This window comes from Mytilus galloprovincialis, chromosome 2, assembly GCF_965363235.1.
Source record: "Mytilus galloprovincialis chromosome 2, xbMytGall1.hap1.1, whole genome shotgun sequence".
NCBI lineage: Eukaryota > Metazoa > Mollusca > Bivalvia > Mytilida > Mytilidae > Mytilus > Mytilus galloprovincialis.
Genome location: NC_134839.1, coordinates 11,099,054 through 11,120,262, shown reverse-complemented (window position 1 = coordinate 11,120,262; position 21,209 = coordinate 11,099,054). Strand labels below are relative to the sequence as shown.

At 34.0% G+C, this 21,209-nt stretch overlaps 1 protein-coding gene across 1 annotated transcript in view; it reads left to right on the top strand.

Moving 5' to 3' along the window:
* The first annotated feature begins 4,473 nt into the window (after positions 1-4,473).
* LOC143062869 (sodium-dependent glucose transporter 1A-like) overlaps positions 4,474-21,209 on the top strand; it is a 20,458-nt gene continuing 3,722 nt past the window's right edge. The window contains exons 1-3 of the mRNA XM_076234688.1: positions 4,474-4,596; positions 15,108-15,153; positions 16,163-16,335. Coding sequence (XP_076090803.1) covers positions 16,219-16,335 — 117 coding nt within the window. The 5' untranslated portion in view covers positions 4,474-4,596; positions 15,108-15,153; positions 16,163-16,218. The remainder of the gene's footprint in view (positions 4,597-15,107; positions 15,154-16,162; positions 16,336-21,209) is intronic.

Sequence of the window (21,209 nt, the reverse complement as noted above, 5' to 3'; positions counted from 1 at the left end):
ATTTGTTTTTCGTTCATTTTTTGTACATAAATAAGGCCGCTAGTTTTCTCGTTTCAATTGTTTTACATCGTCATTTCGGGGCCCTTTAAAGCTGAGTACGCGGTATGGGCTTTGCTTGTTGTTGAAGGCCGTACGGTGACCTATAGTTGTTAATTTCTGTGTCATTTTGGTCTCTTGTGGAGAGTTGTCGCCACATGGTAATCATACCTCATCTTCTTTTTTTTTTTGTAATCAATGAATTTTGTAAAAGATTTAATGACTGGAGAATTTCAGAAAAGGTATCAAAAGTTCACATGAATAATTTTAGCGCTTATCTGGATATTATTAACATTCATTGGTCTTTTGTGGAGAGTTGTCTCAACATGGCACATCTGTTTTTTTGTAATCAATGAATTTTGTAAAAGATTTAATGACTGGAGAATTTCAAAAAAGGTATCAAAAGTTCACATGAATAATTTTAGCGCTTATCTGGATATTATGAACATTCATTACTATATAAATAAAGTGTATTTACTTTCAATTCTAAGTTTACTAATCGATCCATGGTGGTCATTGATATAGTATACAGACCCTCTATTTAATAAACTCTGTGACCGCCGTGCATAGTAAACTTGAAAATGATAGCAGATAGAATTAAAATACACTTTATTCGTAGTATATGTATGTTCAAAGTATACAAAAAAAAAACGCAAACCGGAAGTATAATCTGACTTATAATTTCGTCTAACGACGGGACAATATCCGGATGCCTTTTTTCTCGTTTTTCTCCCAAAATAACTCAATCTGAATAATCATATGAATGGATGACAAATGCGACTATGCACTGTACCTATAAGACACAGAGGCGTGTTGATTAATTTATTGTGGAAAGAAGAGAAGCGACACCCAAAATGAGGTCTTCTCGTTTAATAGTATAGAAACTTGGCCCAGTAGTTTCAGTGGAAAATGTTAGTAAAAAGTTACAAATTTTATGAAAATTGTTAAAAATTAACTATAAAGGACAATAACTCCTTAGGGGGCCAATTGACCATTTTGATCATGGTGACTTATTTTTAGGACTTACTTTGCTGTCCATTATTGCTGTGTACAGTTTATCTCTATCTATATTAATATTCAAGATAATAACAAAAAACGGCAAAATTTCCTTACAATTACCAATTCAGGGGCAGCAACCTAACAACAGGTTGTCCGATCCCTCTGAAAATTTCAGGGCAGATAGATCTTGACCTGATAAATAATTTAACCCCTGTCAGATTTGCTCTAAATGCTTTGGTTTTTGAGTTATAAGCCAAAAACTGCATTTTACCCCTATGTTCTATTTTTAGCCGTGGCGGCCATCCTAGTTGGATGGCCAGGTCACCGGACACATTTTTAAAACTAGATACCCCAAAGATGGTTGTTGCCAAGTTTGGATTAATTTGGCCCAGTAGTTTCAGAGGAAAAGATTACTAAGATTTACGAAAAATGGTTAAAAATTGACTATAAAGGGCAATAACTCCTAAAGGGGTCAACTGACTATTTCGGCCATGTTGAATTATTTGTAAATCTTACTTTGCTGAACATTATTGCTGTTTACAGTTTATCTCTCTCTAAAATAATATTCAAGATAATAACCCAAAACAACAAAATTTCCTTAAAATTACAAATTCAGGGGCAGCAACCCAACAACGGGTTGTCCAATTCATCTAAAAATTTCAGGGCAGATAGATCTCGACCTGATAAACAATTTTAACCCATGTCAGATTTGCTCTAAATGCTTTGGTTTCAGAGATATAAGCCCAAATCTACATTTTACCCCTTTGTTCTATTTTTAGCCATGTCGGCCATATTGGTTGGTTGGCCGAGTCACTGGACACATCTTTTAAACTAGATACCCCAATGATGATTGTGGCAAAGTTTGGTTAAATTTGATCCAGTAGCTTCAGAGGAGAAGAGTTTTGTAAAAGTTAACAGACGACGACGACGGACGACGGACGCAAAGTGATGAGAAAAGCTCACTTGGCCCGAAGGGCCACTTGAGCTAAAAAGACCAAAAGACAAACTAAAGTACCCTAAACATAACATAGAAAACACAACATAGAAAACACAAGACTGAGCAACATGAACCCAACCGAAATAGGGGATAATCCCATGTGCTCCGAAAGGGTTGCAGATCCTGCTTCAAGTGACACCAGCGTTATATTGCTTATGTAAGTAAGGTCAAACACAGTACAGAAAACTCAAGTGATGGCATCTATCTGTAAGATTTGAATGAAGCAGCATATATTGCCACAAAAATAAAACTGAAAAATTCAGTACAGTTATATTCCGCTTGCAAATTTTATTTGTATGCTACACTGAAAACTTTAACAAATAAAGGCACACACAAAAATGACAATTCTGTTTAATCATATCAATAAATTAGTTACCTAAAGTTATTTACTGTTATTAAAGCACACCATACATTTATTTATAAATAGAAATAATACATATTCCCACGTAGAGCATGTAAGTAAACAAAGCAAGTCCAACCATTCTAATTTAACTATTTAAAAATAAGTCATTTAAATACAAGGGATTTACTAATTATAAAACTCTCAAACGCTTTAAATTCATCATCATATATAATAAGCATGCCTTTACATACATAATGACCTAATATAACCATCTTTAGTATGCTAAATATATTATCGGTCTCGGAGTGCATGGTTGAATAGGTCACATATATCACAGTGACATATATAAGACGGTAACCATTTGATTGCTATGGATTTGGTTTTTTTTGGAGAAAAAAAATGTGTTTTTGACCCTGAGAAGAAAAAAAATTGTTTGTTTCACCCTCAGCTGCCACTATAATTTTTTATGTAATGCTAAAATTGAAAGAAAAATGGCGAAGGCGCAAAAAAAGTGAGTCTAGACAAAAAATCCATAGCCCCCACCCCCGAAAATCAAATGGTTGCTGCCTAAAATATTCTTCCATTGTTCAGACATTCCTAGTATTCGGCTGCGGCGGCTATAATGCCCTCAAGTGTTTCTTAAAAGCTCGGTTAAAAGCTTTATATTTCAGAAGGAAGTAGAACTGAACACCATATCTTGGTAACAGATGCTGCGATGTTTCCAATTGTACAAGGATTTTATACCTACTATACTTACTATAAAAATCGTTGATCTGTCATAATGAGTTATCCTACCGACGAAGTCAAAGGGGACTTTAGGTTTGCCCTCCGTCTGTCAGTCTGTCTGTCCATCTGTCAATCCGATAAATCAGTTTTCCTGACTTTTTTTCTTCATGCTTGAAGATGTTGTATTGATGTTTGGTGTATTGTTTTATCATGACAAGTTACATGTCAAGATCAATTTTCACGATTTTAGCTTTTCTCTTTGTTCAGTTAAATCCCTTTCCCTGAAATTATTTTTTTTTTCATTTAAGAAATAATTCATGGCAAGCATAGATTTGTTGGAAATTTACAAATGGCGTTGACCATGGTATCCAAATTTATCCCGAGTGTTAGCGACGGATAAAATTAACGAATTTCATTGCCCAGGCCATGTGTAAATATAAAAAAGAAGATGTGGTATGATTGGCAATTATTAAATATTAAGTAAATTCATTAAAATCATCAGTTTTCCACACTTTTTGTCATTCTTGAAGATATGGATTTGATAATTAGTATATAGTTGTATCTTGACAAGTTAAAGATCAAGTTCGAATTTTGTTCCGGTCTAATGATTGTGTGCAGAGTTATGGTCTTTGCACATAAAAAATTTAACAGTTTTATTTTTTTCGTCATGACTCAAAATTCATATTGACTTAATATTTGTATGTAGTTAAATTTATACATCATGACAAGATATAGATCAAGTTAGAATTTGGTCCCATTATAATGAATTTTTAACCGGTAGGGAACTATGTATTGCCGTGCAATACTCTCAGAATGCTTGTTATATTCAGTGTTCTCGGCCTCGTTTCCGTGGTTCAGTAACCGCGTGCTTGAAAAAAAATACTGATTAGTCTCGGTTTTCTTCACATGAGTTTCTTACTGATTCTGTAAAATTTATCATATAAGTAATTCTTACGTGTCAGTTATAGCGATTGTCGAAATGGTAACAGAAGCATCAGATTTCATATAAAGAATATTCATAGTTGCAAATTTAGCCGTGTTAAATCAATTAATAATTTTATACTTAATATCTAAAATTGATAATTATTATTATTATTTATATTATTAAGCATATACTGGAATGCAGAATAATGATGATTTTGACCAAAGTGTCTGTATACCAGAAGCTGAAATACCGTCCAAGGATGAGGGAATCATTAGTAGTGCACGCATGACAACAGCTGATGCAATACCTGAAAATGATTTTGACCAAAATGTATGTTTATCATCAGCTGAAATACCGTCCGAGGATGACGAACTCATTAGAAGTGCACGCATGGCACCATCTGATGCAATACCCGAACGAAATGCATTAATTGACAATGACATAAAAAATCAAGAAGATGATGCAACAACAAATACAAAACAGTCATTAAAGGAGAGACTGGTGAAAGATGATATTTTCAGACGTAAATTTATATTATGGATTTTCCTGTGTATGTCTAACGGCATTCTGGTGAGTTTTTACTATATGAATTCTTTATTTACAACACTATTAGACTAAAATTGTTAACTTTAATTAACAGTTGAAAATATTGGGAAAATATAATATAGTGACCCAAATAATGGTAATTATCTCATTAGAATTTCTAAGGGATGAATTGCAAAAATAAGTCATAAGATTTGTATTTATTGTAGATCTGTAAAACTAATTAATATATAGTTCATGTGCCTTGTACATTAAAAGAACAAAATTGGACGAGCAATATCCTCTCCTCAATTTGTATTTATAGGTTACGGGTGATAAATGTATCTTAGAATCTGAAATCAAAAAGAACCTACACAGAAAATTAAAAGAATGTCTTAAGCTTAAAAATTTACTTTGACAGATGAAATTTTAATGTAGTTACTAAACCATGCAAGTAACGAAACAGTCTATGCAATACAATGTACCGTCTTTTGTGTTAACAGTTTGTCGAATAATTTCCCTACATTTGATAAAGCAAACAAGAAGTCATTAGAGACTGAAATGAACTGTATTTTAGGGTTGCCGTCTTTTGTGTTAACAGTTTGTCGAATAATTCCCCTACATTTGATAGAGCAAAAAAGAAGTCATTAGAAACTGCAATGAACTGTATTTTAGGGTTGGGTTATTGGACAATTAGGTCCTTCGCTGCTGGACCTGAAAGAGATAACTAATTGTAGACTAGAAGAAGCTTCGTTTTTTCTGACGTCGGTGTTTATTGGCTATCTGATGGGAACGATTGTGAGTGGAGCTATTTACCAGCGGATGAACCCGTTCTTGCTGATTTTCATTGGAATTACCACTCTCAGTGTCACGTCTGCGGCGATTCCATGGTGCTCTCTTTATGGAATAATGATTTCTATGCATATACTGAAGGGTTTTGGTTTTGGCGTTCTCGATACAGGTGAGAATTCTAGTTTACTATTATAGAATTATTATATTATCCCCTTAATTTTATATAGCTAGGAAACTTCTTCAAATGTTACCTATTTTTTTTTAAATTAACATCATTTATTAAAACATTTTAATTGTTTGTGATATACCGTCAAAGCGTTTACTTATAGGGAGAAAGTTATGTTATTCTTCATATAAAAAAAGTAGTGTTTCCCTAATGACCGTTTCCCATTTTATTCAACGCATGTAATATCGTACTTTTTTAAATATAAGTACGTGAATTACAACGCCTACAACACATTTGTTACCGCTTTCTACATAAGTAAATGTCTGTTCTAATTCATGGATATGTCAGTTGATATCCATTTCCATTCAATTATGCTTTTGTCATTTGGTTAAGGACTTTCCGTTTTGAGTTTCCGAATTTTTGCTATTCAACTTTTTGTTTGTTTTACTTGCAGCCGGAAATTCTGTGTTCATTTCCAACTTTAAAAACGAAAAGGGAATACAGTCCTATCTACATGCTATACATCTCATGTTTGCTGTTGGTGGGTTTTTGTCTCCAATAGCAACAGCGCCGTTTTTAATGCAGGACCTTCCTAGCACAAAAGTGGACGAAAATCTAAATTTATCTTTCTACCAAAATACTAGTTTGTTAGTAACATCTAGTTTACCCTCTATTGTATTCCTAGAGAACAACACGGGTTTTTCAACGATGCAATATACTTTACAGACGTCAAAGTTTCCCAACCTGACAGATTATAATGATATACATGATAGAAACATTACTAAAGATACTCAAAGATTCTCAGTACTGTACCAAGCATATCTGATTTCAGCAGGCTTGTGTTTTATGCTTTCGATACCATTTTTGTTCATGTGTTTTACCAACAATAAAACAAACAAGGAAGAGAAATCGAAACAAATTAACAAAAAATTGAAACTACCTATCAAGGTGAAATTAAGCATTCTTTTTTTAATGTGCCTTTTCTTGGGAATCGATAACGGAATGGAAGATACATTTTTTGGACTATTTACGACATTCGTTGTGGTTCAGCTTGGATGGACGAAGAAGAGCGGATCATATATAACTTCACTATATTGGGCATCATTTGCCTGTGGTCGTCTTAGTGCTATTTTTATCGGTCGAAGATTGAAGGCTTCAAAATTATTACGTTATTACATAAACGTTTTTCTTTTAGCTATGATCGGACTTTTTGTGTCTACAATGTTTGCTTTTGATATAGGAATTTGGATATTTTTTCCAGTGATGGGATTTACAGTTTCTGTTTTCTTTCCCTCAATATTTATATGGACGCAAGATTTTCTTACTGTGGCGGGAAAAGTATCATCCATTTTATTAGTCGGTGCGTCATTAGGATCCATGCTTAACCCGATTTTGATTGGTTATTTAATGGATAATTACAATTCAATGTGGTTTGCTTATATTACGTTAGCGGATGGTATAGTAATGTGGATTATGGTGTGGATAGCTACTTATGTTTCTCATTATGTAAAAACGTATCGTGTTGAAGTACCTAATGATGAATGTATTGAAATTCAAGAAAATAGTTCTTAATATTAAGTGAGGGTTTAAATCACTGCGACATGTATGCTTGTATTGTCGTGTTCTAGAAAACTTCATCTAGAACGTTCCGAGCCAAAATGTATGGCAGCCAAAGGGGGATAACACATTTGGAACGGTTTGGCAAACATAGTAACTATTAAATTCACTGAAGCCTTCAGAGGGCAACCCCCGTTTGCCTATGACAGTTCCTAACAATAGTTTTTTTTTTAAATATTTTATTTGATTTTTAACGTTTACTTTTAAATTAAAAAAAGTTTAAACAAAAGAAATAGAAATAAGTTGCTCACATATGTTAAACGCACTTTTTTTAAGTATAGCTGCATTGTATGTAGCAATATTACTATTCTGTTAAGTCGTAGCGAAGAATTGAAGTTTATTTCGTTCTTTACATATGGGCTTATTTTTTATACATTTTTTTTAAAAATACGAAACAATTGATGTGGCGCTGTCTTACATCGAAGGGGTTGCCATTAATAAATTAATGTTTCTTCTTTTCTGTGAATTCGATCTAAAGATTATTTGTAATGTGTAATGTGTAAACATAATAATGTCTTGATAAAAAATTGGGTTATTTTTACATATTTTATTTGCAGGAAATTCAAAAAGCCTAGTTACGACATCCCCCCTCCCCGGTTCTGAATGTAGTCGAAGAAAATGACTTCCAAGTTTTGTAAAGAAATTCTTGCTCTGATCCTACGATTTTACAGTATAAAATGAAAATAAAGGGGCATTATACATGTATATACTAATGTTATTGTAAAATGGTGTGGATTACATCAAAAACGCAAGGAATAAATGAAAATCTGTTAAAAAACAAAAAGTATTTACTAAAAATCATTCAAAAACAACAAAACTATATGGAAAAAAGGTGTTCCAAACGTCAAACACCGGCCGCTTTATTAATTTTATATTGCTTTTTCTAAATCTTTATTATTAGTACAATTTCATTATTTTTTGAATAGGGAACATTATTGTCGTGTAAGTGCGCCATTAAACATTTATAGCAATTGATTTAGATATTTATACACATGTCATTAAGCAATGTAAATTGACCGAGAGGAATTTCAACCTGCATGTACATGTAAATAAACTAATGACCCGAATAAACGTGTACACTGTATGTGTACAACATGTATTGTTTAGTACAAGAGAAATCAAAATGTAAGTATTTAATATAATTTTTAATGATTAATCGACGTATGTGGGATAAACATCCAGTGGCAAATATTTCAGAATGATATTAAGGAGGAGAACACATTTTATGTCACTTACTACAACTGTTGACAATGCTGCTAAAATTTTGTATCTTGTTTTTGAACTTTTTGAAAAGAATATTGTTTTTTTTATAACTGTTTGTTTTAATTGTTGTTCGAAAATCTCGTTTCTATAAATCAAACGTAGCAAGCTTATTTTAAATGTTCTGAAGTTGTTTCTTCAGTGAGAGATATGCAATGAACTGACAATATCCGCTAAATTTTTAAATATAACGATGTATTCCATCCTAATATTATTGAAATTAGAATTGTTATCCCCTGCATATGACTTGTGTCTTAATCTACCATGGGGTTAAATGCGAGTGTTCTAAGGCACAACATTAGGGCTTTGGCTTTGACTTTGACCTACACAGCTACTTTTGCATATGTACTATTTCTGTACTTGTATTGTGTAGTACTGGAAATTTACTTTTAATATTTTGTACTATTTCTTTACTTTAAAAATTATTGTAATATTTAGGTGCCTGTATTTTATAGTACTTGATTTGTACCTAAAATTTTGGTACAGAAATGATACCAATAATATTCCATGTTCAGGGGCGGATCCAGGATTTTGGAAAGGGGGGGCGAAATTTTTAAAGATCGCCGAGCGGAGCGAGGCGAAATTTTTTTTTGGGCCCTTTATTGGGCTAAAACATAAAATAAAGTAATATGCACTTTTTTAAAAAACCGTTCATGGCGTGGGGCATATTTTGTAGTTGCTGTAAAGGTGTTTAGGGTTGGACATTTTCGATGCTGTATTCTCCCTATTTTTTGTCTATCATATAAGAACATTCGGGTCAGACATTAAAACCCCTGCCACAAAAAAATATGCCCGTTTTATTCATCATGTTCATTTAATGCCATACAATTCTGTTGGAAATATTCATTTCTAATAGCAAAAAGGTGGACAAGATTTTTGTTTTCAATCCAGGTACGGCCAACATTTTTCATAAAGGTCACACCCAGCAGGCAGGTTGCAGTCTGGTCTTGAAAAAAAGTATTCCATATATCAGTTCGGCGAAACAGACATTCCGGTTAGACATTACGGCAAAAATCAGAGTCATTTTTTTTCTCTCAAATATCTAAGACTGTCTCCTTAAATCCATTGGTTCGTACTTAATTACGACTATCTAGAGCTTAAAACGACTGCCCCAGGGATCATTATTCAGCTATGTTATTTTAAAATAGGCTGGGGCGTTTGGGGCTTTTCGTAGTTAGATGACTCTTTTGCTGTGGAGTGAGAGTCTATAGAGTATTACTTTCTGTTTGGTAGTATAGTGAAATAGAAGTCAATACTTCGTTGCTATGAAGGTGTCATGATTGTCATCCTCACTCAGCCTGAGCATTGTGTTACTGTAATTTGACAGAGAGACGCACTGGTCGACTCCACCGTAGGGAATCACATGACTTTGATAATCAGTAAATTTCAGCAAAATATATCTTTCTAAGTAAAGAATTGTCGCATAAAAATTAAATACTAGAGTACTAATTAAGGTACAAAGGAAATGGCAAAGTCTGATTAATCATTTTACCAAAATAAAAAAAAAAATGTCCGAGCAAAGGGGGGGCGTACGCCCTCTACGCCCCCCTCTGAATCCGCCACTGCATGTTTGGAAATTATAACTTTAAGAGATTTGAAATAGACAAACTGTCAAAATGCAGAAAATGTAACGGTGTAACCAAAAACCTGTCGTACGTAAATTTCAGGTACAAATCAAGTACTGTAAATTGCAGGTACCAAAATATTACAATTATTTTAACGTAACTTCATAGAACTGAATATTAAAAGTAGATTTCCAGTATACTGCATATTTTTGGTACAGAAATAGTACCTATGCAAAAGTAGCTGTGTAGGTCAAAGTCTAGCGTCAGTATGCAAAACTCTGCAACTGTTTGTAATGCATCCCGCTATCATCGCTAGTTTATCGGTTTTATAGTTATGAGAAATGCCGCTTCGTAATTGAACATGTGGATATGGAGTTTTAAAATGTTGAATCAAAAATTTTTCGTAGACTATAAGACAATATGTCATGAATCGAATTTGTAAATTTCAATTAATGGAGTTGAATGCTAGAAACTTATGGCCGATATATATACACATATCAAACCAGAATACTAGACACATTATAACTGTTTTACCTGCGTTGCCGAAGGCGGAAGTAGATTAAGCATCCACTCGACTCTGTCTGTCTGTCCGTTTATCTGAATTTTCGTCCGTCCGTCCGTCCGTTAGAAAACTTTTGTCAAAATTTTCTCGGCGTCTATGAAAGGGAATGATTTAGTCTTCAGCTTAATAATGTTGAGTTATACGAGTATACAAGTGTTGCATCTGCCGACCGTATAATTATCCTTTTTCTGTTTGCCGATAGTTTGAAATTTTATAACACTTATTATACAAGGAAATTGTTCATCAACGTTGTCTTGGCACTTATGATACGGAAAAGTTAAATATTTGATATGCTGCTTGATACTGGTGAATTTTAGCGAGTATGCAAACTTCACATCTGACGTATGGCAACTTCCTGTTTTCCGATAGTTTGAAATTGAAAAAGGAATTATTTTCGTTTAACTTTTCTTAAACACTAATTGAACTTGAATGCCAACTTAATATTTGATTTTGTAAATGATCAGTTATGCTCTGGTATACACCATGATACTTCAATCAATTGCTTGCAGCGACAAATGTCCTGACCTGGTATTAATCTTATTACTAAATTTTCTCATACCTGGTGAATTGTGTATTCACATTGCCACACTCGTCTATATATATAGTACATACAATACAATACAAATATGTTTATTATAGTGACATTGTGTATAACAAATTATGTACAATATTGAACTATTTCAATAAAATTACACCCGGCCCAATGGAACTACAAGTCTCTTCAAATAGATACTATAGTATTAATTCAGATTGTCATCAGGAATTTTATATACATGTTAATTATTTAAATATAAGTGTTGTCTGCGTTTTGTAAATGAATGTTCTAAGTATCATTCAATCAGAAAGTGTAGTTCATTTTCAACATCTCCGGAGTCGCACATTCTACATATCCGTTCATATTCTGGCTCACCAACAAAACGTCCTGTTTCTAATCTTAGCGGAAGAATGCCACATCTAAACTGGGCCAGTACTGATCTTTCTCTACGTTCTAAATTTTGTTTAACATATGTTTCTGTTGAATATGTAGATTTAAAAGTTCTATATGTACGCAGTTTCGGAAAGTAAGATAAGTTTGTATGCCATTTTGTTGCACATATATCCTTAACATTGTTTCTGACGCTATTGACATAACATTTTAGCATTTGTTGAAAGTTATCATCCATATTAACTTTGTTCTTACACTAGATAGTTCGTAGTCCCATAGGAATACCCTTTTACAAAGTCTACTATTGTCCATATCAATCAATCGGTTCCAATATCTAACCATATTACACCAGTGACATTCTTTTGAAGGTAACCATCCAACATCTCCATTGATAGCCAGCTTTGGAGCAAACTTTTGAACTCCCAAAAAGTATCTTATGGCCTTGTTTTGAACAGTGTCGACACAATTTAAGTCTTTAAAACCCCACACTGAAGAACAGTAGTCGAGTATAGGTACAATACAAGAGACATACAGTTTTTCATACTCTTTATACCGAATTCTTTTAAACTGTGTATCTTCGATATAATAGCTCCGAGTGCTCTTCCACTAGCTGCAGAAAGATTTTCAGCATTCGATGTATAATCCTTTTTCTCGTTGAAAATAACTCCAAGATATTTATATTTGTCTGTTATTTGCAAGATGTTCCCTCCGATTCTAAACTGAAATTCACTCCTTTTTTTGCGAGATGCTCTGAAGTGTACAACTTTTGATTTGTCTGTATTAATTAAGACTCTCCATTTTTTTTTACACCAATCATGTAATTTATCTAGCATCTTTTGCATGTCGCATTCATTCTCGGACATCAACACAATATCGTCCGCATATAGAAATAAAGACAATTTCGATTCTCCAATATTAATACCAAGTCCAAGTTGGTTGATTTAATCTACAAGATCATCAATAAAAACAGAAAATAATGTCGGATATAAATTATCACCTTGTTTTACATTAGAGTTACATAAAAACCAATCGGACATTTTATTGTTTAATCGAATACTTGCGATTGTTTGCACATATAAACTTTTATAATAGAGTTATATATTTTCCCATCAATAGTATTAAGCAACGGTTTGTACAGAAACATATCACGATCTACGAAATCAAAAGCAAATAAATGTGGCAGTAACATTAGGATTTATAGATTATCGTTGTTCATCTCAACGAGATTGATTTTCTCGCGTGAGCCGGGACGGCGAAAGCGAGAAAGGCAATCGAGTTGAGATGATCAATGATAATCTGTTTATCGCTATTTTACCTATGACGAGTCGTCAATTTCATGTCAATTTCGTTAGCAACGCCAAGTGCCTGCTTAGTTTCTAGCGATAATTTTCCATCTCAAGCGAGTAGCATGATATGAAAATTATCACAAAAAAAAAAGATCAAAAGAAAAATGCACAAAATAGCGATAATGTTTTTTTATAATGCTGTTAAGGGTGAATATATGATCCTCACACGAACGATTTTGACGAAAGTCGTTTTGATCCTCAGAAAGTAAAAATCATTATCCTCCAGATATGAAGACACTCTATTGTTTATAAATCCACTGTACAGCTTCGAAACACACGACAAGAAACTGATTCCTCAATAGTGTAGTGGAATGAGTTTATCTGATGATTTATCTTTAAGTATCGGACAGATAATGGCCTGGTGCCATAATGATGGTACAATGCTCGTGTCGAACACTAGTTGAAACATAGAATATAGGACGGCGATAACGTTTTCTGTCTTCAATACTTCATAAGGGATATTATCAATTCCACACGATTTACCGTTTTTTGTTCTTGGGACAAGTCGCCTTATTTTATCTATAGTTATAGCTGAATTCAACTCTTGATTTTCAATGAACAAAGGGTCGAACATTCTTTCTTCTAATAAGACTTTATGACTAGAGGCGTATTTTTGAAAATTACCATCGAAATCGTCCGCTGAATTATCCATACTATATATATTTTGAAAATCAGTTTTCCATTTTTCTAAAACAACCTTTTCATCAGTAGAGACTGTGAATTAACAAATTGTTTTTAATCAGCTTTTAAATTTTGATCAATCATGTATTCACTGAGTGTACGAGGACCTTTATAAATTTTTATGTCACCGTACAATTGTAACATTTAGGTTTTTGACGTAAATGATATTGCTTTAGTATTTATATAATTTGTCTGGTTGGGGGAAAAATCGACAAATTTGGGAATACAATTAAGAGAAACGAAATGTTCAGTTTTAATATCTAGTGACCATATCAATATACACCTGAAGTATTATGAACCCTTGGTGATTTGAAAGAAAAGTTTGCCATTAAAAAAAAAACAAATACCCAAGAAACTTTCTAACAAATTGAATATTGATATAGTGTGTCTACAGGAAGAAGATGTTGTTGAGTATGTATGTTCAGCTTCTAACCCGTGTTACCTTTCAACTTTTAGTCTTTATACAAAAGCGTCATTTGTTTACGATGTAATTAACAAAAACTTCCCCGATTTATATAACATTACTGACACTAACAAGTTTCAAACATAATGTTATAGATTTAAGGCCGTTGAGATGTCATAGAGTTTGAGACCTCAAAGCGGGAATTTCAAACATGAAGATATCTTCGATTTGATGGCCTCAAGTGTCTGGGCCAAAACTTTCGTCCAATTTGATAGAATAGTGTAGCAATATTCCAGTGGTAATTGCATATATTTTTTTTTGTATGGAGAATGTATCTTCCAATATTAATACGATATTTTAGGGCTTGCGTTTCCTATGATAATTTCCTAGATAGAGAATTATCGCTTTCAAGTAATCTATTCAACCTCGAGGCTCTAATGGAAAAGTTGAAATCCCTTCGAAGGTTTTGCGGATACAATCATGATTTGGATGGCCGTAATGGGATGTACATGTAATCCTGAAGAGGCTGCATAGCTTGTAGATACAGCATCGTTCTCTTTTCGGTTGTGATATCACAAGACCGATGTTAGTAACCGTCTGAACTCTATTTCTCTTATTTTTTTCTGTTCTTTTATCGTGGCAAAATAATATATAGGGAAGTTGTCTCACTGCCTCAATAGAAGTTACGACGCCGCACTGTCTATAAATACATTAACTTATAGTTGTGGAACAGGATCTGCTTACCTTTCCAAAGCACAGGAGGTTTTTGGTGGGGTTTGTGCTGCTCGGTCTTTGATTTTGTTATGTTTTATTATGTGTATAGAGTTGTTTTTTGTTTTGTATTTGGCCTGGCATAGTCAGTTTCTCGAGTAATGTGTTTGAGTGTCCGTTTGGTACCTTTCGCTTCTCAGGCTTTTCGTGTAGTATGAATGTAGTATTGGAAGGTGAAAAAAAGGAAGAGATTCACCATTGAAAGTAGCGAATTAGTAATGAAAATGAAAATTTACCGATAAACAAAATATGCAACCAGGGAATTAAAATGATTGTTAGCAAAAATATTTGTTGAACCTAATGGTACACCATACATTGTCTTCACTGAATACTTACGATACTTCCTTTGGTGACAGCAATACGCTTCCGTAGTTGTTAAGTCCTATCAATAAGTTAGTTTATATACATGTTCTATAAATAAATAAATCATTGATTTAAAGTGTGTTTACCGTCATTTTTCCTTTTTCACAGTATATAAAATGCCATGACGGTTGGGAAATATGTCAGGATATTTCAGGTAAGAAAAAATGCTACAAGTTAATACATTAATTTTGTAGTAAATTAATTTCCATGAAGCGTGGAAAACATACACGCTCTTAAAACGGATAAACTATATGTCATTTTAACCAAAGATTTATGTAAATCAATACACGCTCATAAGACGGACTGAAAAGAAAAGTTTTATGTAAATCAATACACGTGTTATTTCACAGACGATATTAGATAATATTAAAAATTATTGTATGGCGCGCCTAGTTCACAAGTAGATAAAAAAATTCACACGTCTTGATCACTTTTATTTGACAAGTACAGTTGTATACTAGTACTTTAATCTGAAATAAACGAATATAACTTCACTTAAATGATATGCAGTTCACAGTCAGTATGCTTTATAAATGAAAGAGAACGAAAGATACCAAAGGGACAGTCAAACTCATAAATCTAAAACAAACTGACAACGCCATGGCTAAAAATGAAAAAGACAAACAAACAACAGCACATACGACACAACATAGAAAACTAAAGAATAAACAACACGAACTCCACCAAAAAAATTGCTCCGAAAGGGGAAGCAGATCCTGCTCCACATGCGGCACCCGTCGTGTTGCTTATGTGATAACAAATCCGGTGAAATTGATCATAGATAAATGTGAGCCAATTACGTTTGTATGAAAAGTGATAGATAAATGTGAGCCAATTACGTTTGTATGAAAAGTGAAAGATAAATGTGAGCCAATTACGTTTGTATGAAAAGTGAAAGATAAATGTGAGCCAATTACGTGTGTATGAAAGGTGAAAGATAAATGTGAGCCAATTACCATGATTACGTTTGTATGAAAAGTGATTGATAAATGTGAGCCAATTACGTTTGCATGAAAAGTGATAGATAAATGTGAGCCAATTACGTTTGCATGAAAAGTGAAAGATAAATGTTAGCCAATTACGTTTGTATGAAAAGTGCTAGATAAATGTGAGCCAATTACGTTTGTATCCTTATAATTACATATATACATTATATTTTAAAGGATTGCATAGTAACTCATCGAGGTGTTGAGCATCCAAAACAGAGACATATATAGACATGTGTGAATCAGTGATGAATAGAACTGGATCACTGTTACATCGGCTTAAAACAGAACCAGAATTCAGATTAAGATTTTTGACATTCCTGTGTTTGGTCTGGTCATTCTTCATTTTAGTGAGTGTTAATTTAATCGTAGAAACATCAAATACAGTAGCATGAGTAATAGAACAAGTATTAGCCTTTCAAAACAAGGCTAGCCGTCTCTTAGCTGATGAAAATGGAAGGTGTTCTCGCTTTGTAGATTAATTCATTTAGAATAGCCCTGCATATCGTTTAATGTTGACATGTGTGCGTTTACAAAACCCCAAAAGATTCGGCTATTTATAGATAAAAGTAACCTGTGTTCCAATATCATGAATATGCATGATAAATGACCAGGCACAATCTAATTGCTAAAATAGAGAGGACAAATCCGATATTCTACGGGATTGAAAGACATTTACTAGGTTTGGATTTTCCTAACCAATCAACAAACTTTGATTATTCACGTCTCGTAATATCTTCCAATCAGGTAGTAAGAAGCATTCACGCACTGACTGTCCATCGTTCAATTCTTAATAACGTCTCCGAGGAGACGTTAATAAAAAAAAACGGCCAGTAATTCCCTATTCAAATATATGGTTTTCGTCAATAAAAGGTCTAATTACTGGCGTCATGATCAGGAATAATTCTGTTGGAAGTTCTATTGGTTATACGAATCTACTTTGTGTGAACGTCAATATATCAGCAACCTTAAAAAAATCAAATAGGAATCAGTTTTAACTTCCTTTGTGTAAGTTGTACAACTCAGGAAGTATTGAAAGGCCGAGAAAAAAGTGTTGGGAATACAAAATATATAAAACAACCACAACCAATTGTAATATGACCTTCGCCGCAAAAGAGACTAGCCATTTGAAAAGAAAACAATATACCCATATATATACGAAATGCATATTCACCAAACATGCACACATGTTATTGCAAAAAAAAAGAAAAATTGAAATAATTGGGTGTAATTGCACTCTTATAAAAAAAAAAAACCAGGTCTGCACTCTTAATAAAACCAAAGACAGATTGAAAAAATCACAACAGGGCGTTATACTTATAGATCGTTATAGAACCAATATTGCTAAACGGTTGACTAGCTATTTCTGCCTTAATGAATCGTGAACGTCATATTGTTAACAGTCCCACACTGTATCGCCAGGTTTTATTATATTTAAGTTAATGTACCCGACTACCTGTATATGTGATAACTGTAAGAAGTTTTAAATTTAAACTGTCAGATAAGAAGTTTCAGGTAGTAGTTATGAATATCTAATGCATTTACAAATCCTGTTTTATTGCTATATGGTATACACTTAATGCTGATGAGCATGATGTTGAGATAAAGTCCCTGTAGTAACGCGGCTAACCTACTTATGGTCTTCCTCCATTTGGAATTTTGAGGTAGCAGATAACAACTGGTCTAGATCTTTAATGAAATGTGCAAATTTTGAGAGTAGTATGTAATTCATGTGCAAGACTGTTCATGTAAATATAGATAAATATGTGGGATTTTTTTACGACTATATTTTCTAAAAAAAAAAATCAACAATATTCTTGGTGGATTATTTTTTTTTTAATTTTGCCACATAAAGGGAGATAACTCACATAGTAGTGGATATAACTCAGATACAGTAATTTTATAAAAGAAAGTGTTGTGAATTTACCTATTTTAATATGAACATGTAGCAAGAAAACAAGTTCGTTGGCCCCATTTTTAGCTCACCTGGCCCGAAGGGCCAAGTGAGCTTTTCTCACCACTTGGCGTCCGTCGTCCGTCGTCGTCCGTCGTCGTCCGTCGTCGTCGTCGTTAACAATTTACATTTTGAACTTCTTCTAGAGAACTACTGAATGGAATGGAACCAAACATGGCATGAATGTTCCTTATGAGGTGCTGACCAAGTGTTGTTACTTTGTAGCCGATCCATCATCCAAGATGGCCGCCAGCGGGGGACTTAGTTTAACATAGGACCCTATGGGAAATGCATACAAATGACTTCTTTTAGAGAACCACTGAATGGAATGAAACCAAACATGGCATGAATGTTCCTTATGAGGTACTGACCAAGTGTTGTTACTTTGTTGCCGATCCATCATCCAAGATGGCTGCTAGCCGGGGACTTAGTTTAACATAGGACCCTATGGGAAATGCATACAAATGACTTCTTTTAGAGAACCACTGAATGGAATAAAACCAAACATAGCATGAATGTTCCTTATGGGGTGCTGACCAAGTGTTGTTACTTTGTAGCCGATCCATCATCCAAGATGGCCGCCAGCAGGGGACTTAGTTTAACATAGGACCCTATGGGAAATGCATACAAATGACTTCTTTTAGAGAACCACTGAATGGAATGAAACCAAACATGGCATGAATGTTCCTTATGAGGTGCTGACCAAGTGTTGTTACTTTGTTGCCGATCTATCATCCAAGATGGCCGCCAGCGGGGGACTTAGTTTAACATAGGACCCTATGGGAAATGCATACAACTGACTTCTTTTAGAGAACCACTGAATGGAATAAAACCAAACATAGCATGAATGTTCCTTATGGGGTGCTGACCAAGTGTTGTTACTTTGTAGCCGATCCATCATCCAAGATGGCCGCCAGCGGGGGACTTAGTTTAACATAGGACTCTATGGGAAATGCATACAAATGACTTCTTCTAGAGAACCACTAAATGGAATGAAACCAAACATAGCATGAATGTTCCTTATGGGGTGCTGACCAATTGTTGTTACTTTGTAGCCGATCCATCATCCAAGATGGCCGCCAGCGGGGGACTTAGTTTAACATAGGACCCTATGGGAAATGCATACAAATGACTTCTTCTAGAGAACCACTAAATGGAATGAAACCAAACATAGCATGAATGTTCCTTATGGAGTGCTGACCAAGTGTTGTTACTTTGTAGCCAATCCATCATCCAAGATGGCCGCCAGCGGGGGACTTAGTTTAACATAGGACCCTATGGGAAATGCATACAAATGACTTCTTTTAGAGAACCACTGAATGGAATGAAATCAAACATGGCATGAATGTTCCTAATGTGGTGCTGACCAAGTGTTGTTACTTTGTAGCCGATCCATTATCCAAGATGGACGCCAGCGGGGGACTTAGTTTAACATAGGACCCTATGGGAAATGCATACAAATGACTTCTTTTAGAGAACAACTGAATGGAATGAAACCAAACATTGCATGAATGTTCCTTATGCCGTGCTGACCATGTGTTGTTTCTTTGTAGCCCATCCATCATCCAAGATGGCCGCCAGCATGGGACTTAGTTTAACATAGGACCCTATGGGAAATGCATACAAATGACTTCTTTTAGAGAACCACTGAATGGAATGAAATCAAACATGGCATGAATGTTCCTAATGTGGTGCTGACCAAGTGTTGTTACTTTGTAGCCGATCCATTATCCAAGATGGCCGCCAGCAGGGACTTAGTTTAACATAGGACCCTATTGGAAATGCATACAAATGACTTCTTTTAGAGAACCACTGAATGGAATAAAACTAAACATTGCATGAATGTTCCTTATGAGGTGCTGACCAAGTGTTGTTACTTTGTAGCAGATCCATCATCCAAGATGGCCGCCAGCAGGGGACTTAGTTTAACATAGAACCCTATGGGAAATGCATACAAATGACTTCTTTTAGAGAACCACTGAATGGAATGAAACCAAACATGGCATGAATGTTCCTTATGAGGTGCTGACCAAGTGTTGTTACTTTGTAGCCGATCCGCCATCCAAGATGGCCGCCAGTGGGGGACTTTTGAATGAAATTAAACATGTTCCTTTCATTATCAATGAGGTTGTGTTGTCACTTTTAGCCAAATTTTATATTTTTTCATATGATTTCAAAAACCCAAGTAGAATCAGGTGAGCGATACAGGCTCTTGAGAGCCTCTAGTTCTTTTTCCTATCTGAAAGCATGTTATTAGAGCGTCTTTCTCTCATGTTATCTTAACATTCTATGGTGAAGTTTTCTTTTTAGTCCCACACAATTGAATTTTCGATGCAAAATCTACACAAATCTGACAATTTCGTAAAACCTGTAGCGTAAAAAAAGACCCGGTGACCTATACTTTTTATTATATTTTTGAAATATTATAATAAAACTACATTTTGACAAACTATGATAATATAATCTCTATGTTGTTTTTATTTTTATTTTATTAAGACGCCCCAACCACCTTAAACTAAAGTGCATAGTGCCGTACATCAAGAAATTATGTTTAGAATGTGAAATACGTCATTGTATAAAATTAGAAATAATTTGTAAATTTTCTGGGTCTCTTTTGAACTAATTGCTTATAATTAGACATAAGCATAATCATATTCCTTAACGATATCATTGATAATTTCTTAAGTAATGTATTTTGTTGTATTTAGGGAAAAATTATCAGACAGAAGGAAGAAGCATAAACTACATTTTATAAAATAAAAAATGGATTTTCTCCAAGTTATATGATAGATTTATTAGAACCTTGTTTTCTCACACCGAATGATTACAATCTTAGGAGAGACTCTCAGAATTATACCATCCCAAGGTGCAGAACAGTTTCATATTATAAAAGTTTCATACCATCTGTTGTTAAACTCTGGAATGAATTAGATACTAATGCTAAAAATGCTTTATCAATTAACCAGTTTAAATCTGTACTTGATAAAATATATAAACCAGAAATTCCTCCTAAATATTTTTGTTCAGGTATAAGAAAATTTAATATTATTCATTGTCAATTACGAAACGAGGCAAGTAATTTAAATTCTCACTTGTTTCATGATTTTTTGACAGAAGAACCTTCCTGTCCTAAATGTTTATATAAATGTGAAGACAACCAACATTATTTTTTTGATTGTCCATCATACACTATTAACAGGATCACACTCCTTGATAAACTGTCTGCTTATGGAGTTGATATTGATTTAAACTTGATACTATTTGGTGATC